The 14,548-nt window shown below is 35.3% G+C and overlaps 1 protein-coding gene across 2 annotated transcripts in view; it reads right to left on the reverse strand.

The window, feature by feature from the left end:
* The window catches only part of ADAM32 (ADAM metallopeptidase domain 32), a 131,499-nt gene that overhangs the window by 101,804 nt on the left and 15,147 nt on the right, over window positions 1-14,548 (reverse strand). For both annotated transcript variants that reach the window (XM_036932172.2, XM_057505182.1), the window contains exon 8: window positions 9,376-9,457. In XM_036932172.2, the coding sequence (XP_036788067.2) occupies window positions 9,376-9,457 (82 nt within the window). The remainder of the gene's footprint in view (window positions 1-9,375; window positions 9,458-14,548) is intronic.

The following is a 14,548-nucleotide window of genomic DNA, read 5'->3' on the forward strand; positions in this document are numbered from 1 at the left end:
AGCACCTAACTATATAAAGCAAAAATTAATATAGCTAAAAAGATAAACAGCAATGCAATAATAATAATAATAATAATAGGTGACTTTAATACCTCACACTCAACAATGGATCAATAAGGAAACAGCAGATTTGGACACTATAGACCAAATGGACCTAAGAGATATATACAGAACATTCTCACGCCAGCAGACTACTCATGAACCATTTTCTAGGATAGATCATATGTTAAGTGTAAGAAAATAAGTCTTAGCAAATTAAAGAAGATTGAAATCATGCCAAGTATCTTCTCTGACCACAGTAGTATGAAACAGAAATCATTAGCAGGAGGAAAACTAGAAAAAAATCACAAATACTAAATACTCTCTTGAACAACCAATGGATCAAAGGGGAAATTAAAAAGTATCTTGGGACAAATAAAAATGGAAACACAACATACCAAAACTTACAGGATGCAGCAAAACTAGTTCTAAGAGGGAAGTTCATAGTAATGACCCCCTACATTAAGACACAAGGAAGATCTCAAATAAACAAGCTAATGCTATACCTCAAGGAACTAGAACAAGAACAGACTGAACCCAAGTTTAGCACAAGGAAGGAAATAATAAAGATTGGAGCAGAAACAGAACAGTAAAACAGAAGAAAATCTTATCAAAACTAAGAGTTTGTTCTTTGAAAAAATTAAAAAATAGACACACCTTTAGCTAGAGTAATCAAGGAAAGGAAAGACACTCCAAATCAACAAAATTATAAATGAAAGAGAAGACATTAGAATTTATACCACAAAAATACTAAAAATCATAAGAGGCAATGATGAACCACTATATGCCAAAAATCTAGATGATCTAGAAGAAATGGAAAACTTCTTAGAAATATACAATCTACTAAGACTGAACAAGGAAAGTGGAAAATCTGGACAGACCAACTACTTGTAAAAATAATCAAAAATCTTGCAAAGAAAAAAGTCCAGGACTTGAGGGTATCATTGGTAAATTTTACCAAACATTTAAAGAGTTAACATCAGTCCTTCTCAAAGTCTTCCAAAAATTTGAAGAGGAAAAAACATCCCCAAACTCATGTGAAGCCATCATTACCCAATACCAAAGTCAGAAAAGGACAGTACAAGAAAAGAAAACTACAGGCCAATGTCCCTGATGAACACAGATGCAAAAATTCTCAAACCAAATTTACCAGCAACCAAAGAATCATTCACCATGAACAAGTGGGATTTATCACTGGAATGCAAGGATGGTTCAACATACACAAATTAACAAATATGATACATCACATTAATAGAATAAAAGTCAAATGACTACCGTAACAGGTACAAAAAATCTGAGAAAATTCAAATCCATTCATGATGAAAACTCAGCAAGTATAGAAGGATTGTATCTAAAAATAATAAAAGCCACATATGACAAGCCCACACCTAACATCATATTCAATGGTGAAAGGTTTAAAGCTTTTCCTCCAAGATAAGGAAAAAGACAAGGATGCCCACTTTTACCACTTCAATTAAACACAGTACTGGAAATCCTAGCCAGGGCAATCAGGCAAGAAAAAATAAAGGCATTAGAATGGAAAAGTGTTAAAAACAAGACAACAGTCCCCAAATGGAGTCACTTATGCTAAGCTCCATGTCACCAAACCAAGACTTAATTACAGTTTTGGCTATCCCAGAAATGAAATATTTTTTCTTTTTTATTGAAATGTAGTTGATACACAATATTTTTTTGGCTTGTGGTATAAAAAATAGTGATTCAACAATTATATACATCACAAAATGCTCATCATAAGAAGTGTAGTTACCATCTGTCAACATGCAGAGATATTACAATATTACTGACTGTATTCCCTATGGTGTACTTTCAACCCCTAATTTATTTTATAATTGGAAGTTGGTATCTCTAAATCCCCTTCACCTATTTTGCCCATTCCCCTCACCTCTCCACCATGGCAACCACCAGTCCATTCTTTGTGTTTATGAGTTTATTTTTGTTTGTGTGTGTTGTTTTCTAGATTCCACAAATAAGAAAAATCACATGGTATTTGGCTTTTTCTGTCTGATTTATTTCACTTAGCATAATACCCTCAAGTTCCACCCATGTTGTTGTGAATGGCAAGATCTCATTCTTTTTTATGACTGTCATATTCCATTGTATATATGCACCACATTTTCTTTACCCGTTCACCTACTATGGACACTTAGGAATGAAGGAAAGGTCAACAAGTAATAACTTTATCAACTTAAGGTGCCAATATAAGGTAAGAGGAGCACAGAAAGTGGATGGAAGAATTAGCAATGCTTATTCTCAGCCAGAGACAGAAGTGGGGATCAAATCAACAATATTTTATGTTATTCTCTTTTTTTTTCTCTCCTACTATCTTCTATAAAAAACATTGGTGGTAGCTAACTTTTTGGTTTGAGGAGGGAATATAACTAAATTAATAATTATGCTGCTGATGGACTATGTTAGGGTTTATAATTTTTCACCTGGGTAAAGAAGAGGTGAAAGTCAAAATGAGTGGGCTGTACGAAATACCTCTGTTTATCCTTCCAGATGCAGTCTCTACCCTTCTCCATACTGCTCTGTGCCATGGAACACTAGGCAGTATGAACTACATCAATGCTTTCTGGTCCACTAGGTTTTCACAACAGAGAACAACTGGGAGGAAGGAGAGTAAAATATCAGATGCTCACCTCCCTATCAAATGGCTCTATCCTTCAACACAGTTCTCAGCTCCTGTCAAGCAGACCCCTCCACATAGCTCTCTGATCTCCAGTCAGCCTCCTTGACTTTGTCCTTTCAGGGTGGTGGTGGTGGTAACGGGTTGTTGATGTTACAAGCCCCATAGACCTATACTTTACCATGTACATCCCTACATTATGCCTATAACTTAGTAAACCACTTATTAGCTTCTCCTAAAATAACCCAACTTTAATATGTTATATCCTGAAAACATTTCATTAACCTCTCCTAAAAATATTAAGTAGATGTGCCATCCCTTTCCTGCTAGAACACTGACATATAATATGCATATAACAGAGCATGCCTAAATGGGAGGGACATGTAGAATACACACAAGTGAAAGAGAAAGATAACTGTATACTGTCTGAAGAAATATCCAGGCCATATTCTTAAGTTTAAAATGCAAAGTTGCAGAACAATATGGACAGTATAACAACTTACAAAGAGAAAAGTGAGGGATCATAATTTTAGACATATTTGCAATGTATTTGAAAAAAACAGCAGTAGAAGGCTAAATCAAAGACTCTAAAATGATTGCCTATGATAGAGGGGAAAGAAAAGGGCAGGATCTGAAGGAAGACCTCTTACAGTATGGAGCAAACATCTTTTCTATGCCCTAACAAACTGGCCTAAATCTGGATCAACTTCTAACATTTTACCCTTTGCCCTTTCAATGTCATGAAGTGTCTCTGAGAATTCCTGTAAACGCAATGAAGTCATCTGCGGGCACCTCTTCCTCTGGACCATCCTCATCCTTTTTGGCATGAACACTCTTCTCACTTGCGTGCATTGCCTCTGAGTTCCTCTGCCTGCATATCTAGAGTCTCTCAAATGGCAGCAGTGTCAACGCTCCCACAGGAAGCTTTTTCTTCTATGATTTTAGTTATTTGAATTTCGCTTCCAGCAATATGACTTTTCACTTCTTTTCTGTACTTTTTTGTTGACCAGTTCCCTCTTTCAACCTTCCATTTTTGTAAAACATCACATAAGGTCATCATTGAGAAACAGGGGGCATCACACTACAGTTTTTACTCTGTGTGTGAACTGAATAGCCAGGGACACATTTTAAAAGAAATGAAAATTGGTCACTAGTCATGTTGCTTACATAGTGATTTGTGGACTAAAGAACTAACAGTAAGTTCCACTCTGTGCAATTGCTCAGGTAACATACCACTCCTGATCCCATAGTTCCATCCCACTCATTTGTCACAGGTTGATGGCATCTTGCATTTCTAAACTAAATGCCACACACCAGTTATCAAATGGCCCTTTCCAAACACTTATTCTCCCCAGGTTCTGGTAACTTCTGGCCTTTTCTTGCCAGGAACTTTACACACACATAAGCACACAATCTCCTTCATGCCCTTCAGCAGTTACTACCCTTCTCTCTCCTCATTCCCAATAATAACCTTTATTCTAGCTTCTAACACCATAGACTAGCTTGACTGTTTTTTTAATTTTCCATAAATAAAATCATGTCGAACATATTTTATAGATTTGGGGGTTATGACTTCTTTCATGCAGTATTGTGACTGTGAGATTCATCTACAGGTTTGAATGGAGCAGTAAGTGGTTCATACATTTTTTTTGCTGGATGTTACATTATATAAATATAGCACATTTTATTTATCCATTGTACTCTTGATGGACATTTGGGGTGTTTCCAGTTTTGTGCTATTAGAAATACTGCTACTATGAATGTTCTTTTAATGCACATACATACATATTCTGTACATAGAACTGAAATTGTTGGAGCTTTGGATTTGTGTATGTTCACTTTGGGTAGATATTATCAATTTTTTAAACTAGTCATACCAATGTGTACTTCCATGAGCAATATATGAGAGTTGTAGTCACTCCATATTCTTGCTAACATTTGCCCATCATTTTTACGTTATCATCTGGTAGACATGAGGTAATATTTCATTAAGATTTAACTTGCATTTCAGTATTTATGACCATTTTGCTATCCTTTTCTGTGAAGTGCTTATTCAAGTATCTTGTCTGTTTTTCCACTGCATTAGCCTTTTTTATTGATTTGTGGGAGCATTTTCTATATTCTGTAAATCATTGTCAGTTACGCATTGCAAATACTTTCCTTACTCTGTGGCTTGTTTTTTAGTCTTGTAAGTATTTTCATAAAAAGAATTTGATATGGTCCAATTCATCCAACTTTTCCATTATGATGTTTTTTGGGTCCACTTTAAATCTTTCCCTGCCCCCACAGTCATGAAGCTGCTCCTTTTTTTTTTTTTTTTTGAGAGAGCATCTCTCATATTTATTGATCAAATGGTTGTTAACAGTTAACAACAATAAAATTCTGTATAGGGACTCAATGCACAATCATTAATCCACCACAAGCCTAATTCTCATCAGTCTCCGATCTTCTGAAGCACAATGAACAAGTTCTTACATGGTGAACAAATTCTTACATAGTGAATAAGTTCTTACATGGTGAATAGTACAAGGGCAGTCATCACAGAAACTTTCAGTTTTTATCACGCATTATGAACTACAAACAATCAGGTCAGATATGAATATTCATTTGATTTTTATACTTGATTTATATGTGAATCCCACATTTCTCCCTTATTATTATTATTATTAATAAACTGAAGCTGTTCCTTTTTGAATCTTCCAGGGCTTTACTGCTTAATTTCACATATACAGATGTACAGTCCACCTACATTTTATATTTTGTAGAGCACCCAGAGGCAACAAAAGTTACATTGATAAAGAGACCACCCACTGAGGAGTATATTACAGGGTCACCTTTCTAAAAATTAAGTATATGCTTGTACATTTTTCTGTTTCTGAACTCTCTCTTTTGTTCAACTGGTCTATCGGTCTTTCTCTGTCTCAATTACTGAAGTTTTATAATAAGTTTTGAAATTAACTACACAATGTCCCTTTGCTTTGTTATTCTTCAAGATTATCTTCCCTGTTCTTAACAATTGGCATCATCTTATAAAATGTGGATTTAGTCTGTCAACTTTACACACACACACAAGAAAAACCTGCTAGGATTTTTACTGGAGGCTGCATTCCCTCATCTGATCAATTTGGGGGAGTTAACATCTTTATATTGTCTGCCAATACACAATCTTAGGCTCTGTCTCTAATAATGTTTTATTTTCTATGTAAAGGTCTGACACATCCTTGGATAGCTCTTTTTATTTCTGTACTTGATTTTTATGCTACTTTTAAGGTTTTAGTTTTCTGTTTGTTGCCAATTTATAAATATATTTTACTTATTCATTATACTTTATTTTGTTTTGCTGTGTTTTGATCTTTGTATTCAGTAAACTTGCTAAACTCTTTCATGAATTCTAATATTTTACCTGTAAATTCACTTACTCGTATAATTTGAAAATAACAAATCATAACTTTTTTCCTTTTCCTTGTTAAATTACCTTGTACAGGAACATCAGTATTAACCGAATAGAGATGGTGATGGTGGGCATCCTTATCTTCTCCCTAAGTGCTTTCAGAATTTCAACATGATATGTTTGAGATTTTTGGAGATGCCCTCTATCAAATTCTCAATACTAAGTATTCTTTTTGAATTCCTAATGCAGACAGGCAGTGTTTTAGAAACAGGATATTTTAGTGAAAGAAAGTAAAAGTCTCGGCTCTCTCGGAAATTTGTATTGTGAATATTCTCCTTTAGATCTAAGTTGGCTTAGAGCTTTTATTTGAACTTTACCAAGTTCTTTTTTTCATCTTCTGAGATAACTACATAATTTTCCCAATTCTCTCAATGTGGTCAATTACATTAATTGCCAATGTTAAATCAATCTAGCATTCCTGGAATAAATTCAACTTAGTCAAAACATATTTTCTTTTTACGTATTGCCGAGTTTTGTTTACTAAAGTGCCTTTAGGATTTCTGCCTCTATCTTCTAAAGCAAAATTGCCCATAATTATCTTTCTTGTACTATCCTTTTCAGGTTTGTTATCAAAACTATGCTAGCCTCATAAGATAAACTGGAGAGTGCACCTCCTTTCCTGTTCTCTAGGTAAGTCTCAAATATTTGGGACAACTTGACCAATTTGAGAATAGACTTTTATTTGTGGGGAGGTTTTAACTATGGATTGAAACATTTCAGGGGTATTCATGTTGCCTATTTCACCTCGAGTTGCTGTTGGCAAGTTATATATTCCTGGAATGTCTATTTAACCTATATGTTCAAATTATGTCATCCACTCATAATCTTTTATATATATGTAGCGTATTTTTTCCTTTCTTAATAGTGCTCACAGATGTCTTTTGTTTTTGTCTTATTTTTTTCTTAATTAGTCACACCAGTCCTTTCAAAGAATCAATTTCAAAGAACTGACTTTAAAATGTGTGGAACCACATCACAGTAAGTTTATTTTCCATGTCATTAATCTCTGAACTTCTGTTGATTACTTCCACCAATGTTCTTTTGGTCCATTTTAGACTTTTTTCTAACTTCTTGAGATAATTATGAAGTCTCTTTTAAAATAAGCCCTTAAGGTTCTCAATAAGTTTTGATATGAAGCATTATTTTTGAAGTTCTATTATAATTTTCTGACTCATGGTTTGTTAATTTCAAAGAATAGTGAGTTATTTAGTTGTATTTTATTTCTAACATGCTTCCTATCATATTTTAGTCATCTGATATTTGTTGAGATTTGTTTTACTGCTCAGTATAATAGTCAGTTTTGGTAAACATTCCCTACGTGCTTGTAAACGATGTCTCTTCTGCAGTGTGGAAGGTACTGTTGTCTATAAATGTCCATTAAGTCAAGTTTACTAAACATTTTGCTCATCATTTTATCAGTTACTGAAATGTGGTACAATCTCCCACCACCCTTGGGGATTTATCTTCTTGTGGTTTTGTCATTTTTTTTCTCTAAACACTTTAAAGCTATAAGTCGTATATAATTTTTAATTGTTGTATTTTCCTAGTGAACTGAACCTGAGATCATCACTCTTCTTCTGTGTGGTAATGCCTTATCTTTTTATTCCAGAAAAATAGTAAAGGGTTCCAAGAAAAGGAAGATGGGTTAATTTTCTGTGGTAGTTGGATTCACCCACAGAAGTAAAAGAGGTTAGAAAAAAAATTTAGAAGTTTCCATTAGACCCTGATGCCTAAAAGATCTTCCTTTGACCAAAAGTCAAAGCTTATTAGCTTAACAATGTATTTCTTTATTCAATAGTTAATATTAAATTATTCATAATACTGTAAAGTACTATTTATTTTAAAATCAAGCTATAGACAAAGTATCAAAGTTCTATAGAATAATAAATTTTACAAATCTTGACAATATATGAGAAGTGTACAACAATTTTACATCTCTTATTTTTCACAGCACATAATCAATGGACATTGCCTTAGATAGATATTATTTAAATAATAAAATACAAATAATGAAAATATAAGCATTATTAAATGATGTTATGTAATGATATATGAAGTATATTATGTATATATTTTAATATGTATGATTATATAATATTGTACATATAACATAATTGTATTTTAATAATAAGAAATATTATTAAAATGATAACATATAAGTATATAAATGACAGAGAGTGGGCTAAATATTTCAAAGACAATAATACCAACATTATCTAAAGTTTAAAAATCAAAGTAGGGGTAAAAGGATATATATTATAAATCAAAGTAGGGGTAAAAGTGTATAACTACAAGAAAAATTTAAACAGAAATTATAAACTTTAAATAGGAGTACATGAAGGGGATAAAAGAGAGTTTTACTATCAATTTTTGCTTTTTATACCTATAATTAAAACAATTTTAATGTACATGCATAAATTCTGTATTAAAAGAGTATCAGAAATAAAATCATGTGCTACAGAATCCCATTTTTGCAAAAAGAGAAGGAGGGAGTCACAGGAGGAGATATAAAGCTGAAGATACATATCAATCAAAACATTAATAGTGGTTATGGCTTCCTGAGACGGAAGATGCCAGAGCATATGAATTTCCTTATATATTCCTATATGTACTTTTAAAAAAGGATATGAAAACATAAATTACTTTGGAATTTAAAAATTTATGTAGTACTTAAACTTGCCTTTAAGAAGGATGAATAGGACGGGAAAATGGCTTAAGGCATTCCTTCACCTTTCACTGATACATCTAATTAAACTGTATCAATAATATATATATATATGTGTGTGTGTGTGTGAGTACTATAAAGATTTGAAATAGACATAAAAGTTTCTTTTTAACACTCAAGGTTTGAAACAAAAGATATCATACTTTTTGACTGACCATTTGTTTTGATTTTTGAAACTGTATCTGTAAGGCTATTTCTCCAATTTTATGTCTATAAACAAAAACCTATTTGGATTACAGAAATTTCCTTACAGGTAGTTTTTCCTGATGCACTATTCTACATAGTAAGAAATGCATCTGTATTTATGATATTTTTATTGCACTTTCAAACAACTGCAAACAAGACACTTGTTCTAGAGAACACTCTTTCCACACATTTCACATTTTTAACAGTAATGGAATATAAATGCAATCTCTAAAGGAAATATAAATATAACCTGTAAAAAAAATATGCTATATTGCTGAATAATTTTTAAGTGTATACATTTTTTAATAATATCAAATAATTACATACCAAAACAATTCCTGCAGAATAATGGGCAACACACATCTTGCCAGGAAATGTTGCTCCCACGTACTCTTGATGATCTCTAGAGCTAAATAAATAAGTATACATTTATAATTTATTTTGAGTAACATTCAAATGTGAGCATTCCTGCTAACAACTTGTAGTATATAAAATCCTGGTCTCAAGTAAATTGAGGTATAACCTTTCCATATATCTTTAATTATTTCAAATTTGGAAGATACTCCTAATTGAATAAGATTAAACACTTTGAATTTCTAAAACATATTTAATGGACCCACACTTTTAGTGGTTTTACTGTTTCATCACATTTGGGTAGGGTTACCCACATTTTTAATCAAATATTTTGATCAAAAATATTTTGTTGAATGACAATGAAAAATAGTTTTAATAAGTGGATTCAAATTTTTCACTCTCATAGTTTCTCACAGTAATGACTTCATTGTTCTACCACTTAATATTATTATTTCTGCTTTGAGTAAAGGCCCATATAAATTGTCACATAATAATGGCACCACTCTCAGAGATTTATATAAATTATTCTGCTTAATCCTCAGATCAAGCCAGCGAAATAGGTATTATTTTTATCCACATTGAATAAATAACACATCAGATGGAAAGTATAAATTTTCCAAAGGTAACACAATTAATAAATGCCACTGAAGGATTTGAACTTGGGCAGTCTGAATCCAGAGCCATACTCTCAACCACTAAGGTATAGATGCTCCAACATATTCTGCCATCTTTAGAGCTCCACCAAAACAAACATTCCAGCATGTATGTAAAGACACTTTTTTAAAATTAATATTGCCCATCCAGTCTCCACTTCAAATCAGTTGTCAAGATTTACTAATTTACTTCTTCAGTATTTCTTGTAAGTTTTCTCTCCTTCAAAGGTTCAGCTCCAGTTCTAACTCTCTGAAAAGAACTACAAAAGTATTTAGTCTCATGCCTCTAAGTGCATTGTTTCCATAACCTGAAATATTTTCTATCTTCTTTCTCTGAGTTTAAACATGCCTAACTCTGCCTTCCCACTTCAAATTTAATTAGCACTTCTTTAATTTGGCCTTTTATGCACTACTTTGAGCCTTTTCCCCCTCCCTTTTCTTCTTTCCCTCCCTCTCTCCCTTCCTCCCCCATCTCTTGCTCTCATTCTTTTCCTGTAAACTACAAGCAAGTAGAGATAACGTACTAACATTAATCTTATGGAGTGACATCAACAGGATGGCAGAATATGTTTTCAGCCCTCATCTTCCTAGAGAAAAAAAACTCTTAACAATCACCCAGTGAGAGTACTTTGTGGGAGCCCAAGAGTCCAGAGAGGTCCCAGCATCCCATCAGAGCAAAAAATCCAAAAGCAGACACACAAAGAAGGTAAGAACAGGTTCGCTTTCCCCACATCAGCGTTCCCAAGGCAGATGTCCTCAGCTGATTTCTCCCAAAGGGCAGGCAAGGGCACCCCCAGCTATGCAGGATGGTGTCCAAGAGGCCCGTTTCAGTGACAGATGCATGGATGAAGAAAATGTGATGTATATATACAATGGAATATCATTCAGCTTTAAAAAGGAAAGAAATCATGCTTTTTGTTACATGGATAAATCTGAATGGCATTATGCTAAGTGAACAAAGTCACACATAAAAAGGCAAATACCATACAGTCTCACTAATATGTAGAATCTAAGAGTCAAGCTCAAAAGCACAGAATAGAATGGTGGCTGCCAGGAGTTGGGACATGGACAAAATGAGAAGATGTTGGTCAAAGAGTACAAAGCTTCAGTCATGCAGGATGAGTAAATCCTGCAGATTAAATATACAACATGGTGATTATAGTTAATAACACTGCATTGTGTATTTGAAATTTGCTGAGAGTAGATCTAAAGTGTTTTCATCACAAGAAAAGGAAACTATGTAAGTTGGATATGTTAACTGGCTTGATTATGAAAATAATTTCACAATGTATACATATATCAAAATATCACATTGTACATCTTAAATACATACAATTGTACTTGTTAATTTTACATCAGTAAATATGTAAAAAAAATTTTTTTTAAGTGGGGAAAAATGTTGGCGAGGATGTGGAGAAAGGGGAACCCTCCTACAGTGCTGGTGGGAATGTAAATTAGTTCAACCATTATGGAAAGCAGTATGGAGGTTCCTCAAAAAACTCAAAATAGAAATACCATTTGACCCCAGAATTCCACTCCTAGGAATTTACCCTAAGAATGCAGGAGCCCGGTTTCAAAAAGACGGATGCACCCCTATGTTTATCTCAGCACTATTTACAACAGCCAAGAAATGGAAGCAACCTAAGTGTCCATCAGTAGATGAATGGATAAAGAAGATGTGGTACATATACACAATGGAATATTACTCAGCCATAAGAAAAAAACAGATCCTACCATTTGCAACAAAATGGATGGAGCTAGAGGGTATTATGCTCAGTGAAATAAGCCAGGTGGAGAAAGACAAGTACCTAATGATTTCACTCATATGTGGAATATAAAGAATAAAGGAAAAACTGATGGAACAAAACAGCAGCAGAATCACAGAACCCAAGAAAGGACTAACAGTTACGAAAGGGAAAGGGACTGGGGAGGACGGTGGGAAGGGAGGGATAAGGGTGGGGAAAAAGAAAGGGGACCTTACGATTAGCATGTATAAGGTAGGGGGGGCATAGGGAGGGCTGTGCAACCCAGAGAAGACAAGTAGTGATTCTACAGCATCTTACTAAGCTGATGGACAGTGACTGTAATGGGGTATGTGGTGGGGACTTGATGAGGGGGGTCTAGTAACCATAATGTTGCTCATGTAATCGGACATTAACGATACCAAAATAATTAATTAATTGATTGATTAATAAATAAATAAATAAATAAAAGTGAAGGGGAAGATGGCATGAGATGAGACAGAAGCTTCCTCCTAAAACCACATACAATAGAAATTTAATTAATAAAACTAATCCTGAAAGAGCAACAGGAAAGAGGGCTTCACCAGACTGCATACACCTGGAGAAAAGAATAAACCTCATGGAACAGGGTAACGTACTGAAGCCATGGTCCGGGGGGCCCAAGCCCTTCCCCCACCCCAGCTCACCTGTGGGAGGAAGAGAAACGGAGTGGGAAGGGGGTGGAAGCCCGGGACTGCTGAATACCAAGCTCTGGAGATCTGCTCTGGAGCAAAAACCTATATTTCAATGTGCTCTCATGATTGTGGGGGTTGGAAAGCTAAGACAGGCAGAATACCTGGAGAGACTAAGATTCCAACCTCTTGTGGAAAGCAGAGATCCATATCCGGCTGCTCTGGGACAAAAGAAAGGCAGGCAATCTGAGAGACTTCCTAAAAGTGAGAAGGCTGCTAAAGGGGCAAGGATTGCACAGAGCTTACTGCTCAGGAGAAAGGACAGGTAGACAAAATTGTCTGGGTGCACTCTGCCCAGCAGGTTGGGAACTTTCACAATCTTCAGGTGCTCCAGCCTCCTGGCTTGTTATGCAGATCCAAGGACCTCCTCCATGATACACAGCCTGCTGCACCTTCTTCCAGACCAGCCCCACCTGCTCACAAACCGGCAAACCCTACCCTGGTGTTAGGCCAACAGAGGGAAGCCCTGCCTACAGTAGATAAAAACACAAAGCATAGAGGCTTACACCTGTGTGCTCAGCCTACTGGTTCTGGCAGTGGAGACAGGCATAGCAGCCAGGAATCAGAAAACACCTCTTTCCCTTCCCCCAGACATCACTCCAGGGGCTGAGCAGCTCCAGAGAGCAGAGCTTCTGTGCACTAGAGGGCGCCACATAGAAATATGAAATGTCAAAGGAACCTGGTTCAAAGCAAAATCATGAATACACCAGAGAAAGATTTAAATGAAATCGACCTCACGAATCTTCCTGAAAGAGATTTCAAAATAAAAATCATTAACATGCTCATGGAGGTACAGAAAAATATTCAAGACCTCAGGAATTAATTCCGGTCGAAGATCCAATCAATACAGAGCACAGTATCAGAAATGAAACATACAATGGAAGGTTTTAAAAGCAGATTAGATATGGTGGAGGAGACGATAAATGAAATAGAAATTAGAGAAGAGGAACACAAAGAAGCTGAGGCACAGAGAGAAAAAAGGATCTCTAAGAATGAAAGAATATTGAGAGAACTGTGTGACTAGTCCAAACAGAACAATATTCACATTATAGGGGTACCAGAAGAAGAAGAGAGAGAAAAAGGGATAGAAAGTGTCTTTAAGGAGGTAATTGTTGAAAACTTCCCCAATCTGGGGAAGGAGATAGTCTCTTGGGCCACGGAGGTGCACAGATCCCCCAACAAGAGGGACCCAAGGAAGACAACACCAAGACATATAGTAATTAAAACGGCAAAGTTCAAGGAGAAGGACAGACTTTAAAAGCAGCTAGAGAGAGAAAAAAGATCACTTACGAAGGAAAACCCATCAGGCTATCATCAGACTTCTCAACAGAAACCTTACAGGCCAGAAGGGACTGGCATAATATATTTAATGCAATGAAGCAGAAGGGTCTCAAACCAAGATAACTCTACCTGGTAAGATTGTCATTTAACAAATGCTGGGCATAGAAGCCACAGGGCATAAATATGCAAAGAAGTAAAAAGCTAACCTTTTCAAACAATAAGGCTTCTCTCTCACTTACCAACTTTACATTTCCCTGTATGGCCCCAGAAGATGACTGGTTAGCCAGAGACGGGTAAGATTCCTCAAGGGAGGAACAACCTAAGACAGGCACAGTCTCAGGGGGCCATCTGGTGAGAAAATGGGGAGCAGCAGAGGTGAGGCTTAGAACCTCCCCCCTCATGTTCTGAGAGAAATCTTCTGCATACATGGATGTTTATTGCCCTTGTCTAGCTCAGATTAACATATAGTCTACAGGCACACACCTGATCATCTACATTTGCTCTCTTACAACACTAAACTCTGTTTTCTACCTTTATCTCGTATCTACCTACCACTTCAGCATTTTATTAAAAATAATAATAATAAAGAGAGAAATGTGGTATCCACATATAAATCAAGTTTAAAAATCAAATGAATATTCATATTTGAACTGACTATTTATAGTTCATAATGCATGAACAAAACCGAAAGCTTCTGTGATGACTGCCCTTGCACCATTCACCAGGTAACTTATTCACT

Source organism: Manis pentadactyla, chromosome 7, assembly GCF_030020395.1.
Source record: "Manis pentadactyla isolate mManPen7 chromosome 7, mManPen7.hap1, whole genome shotgun sequence".
Lineage (NCBI taxonomy): Eukaryota > Metazoa > Chordata > Mammalia > Pholidota > Manidae > Manis > Manis pentadactyla.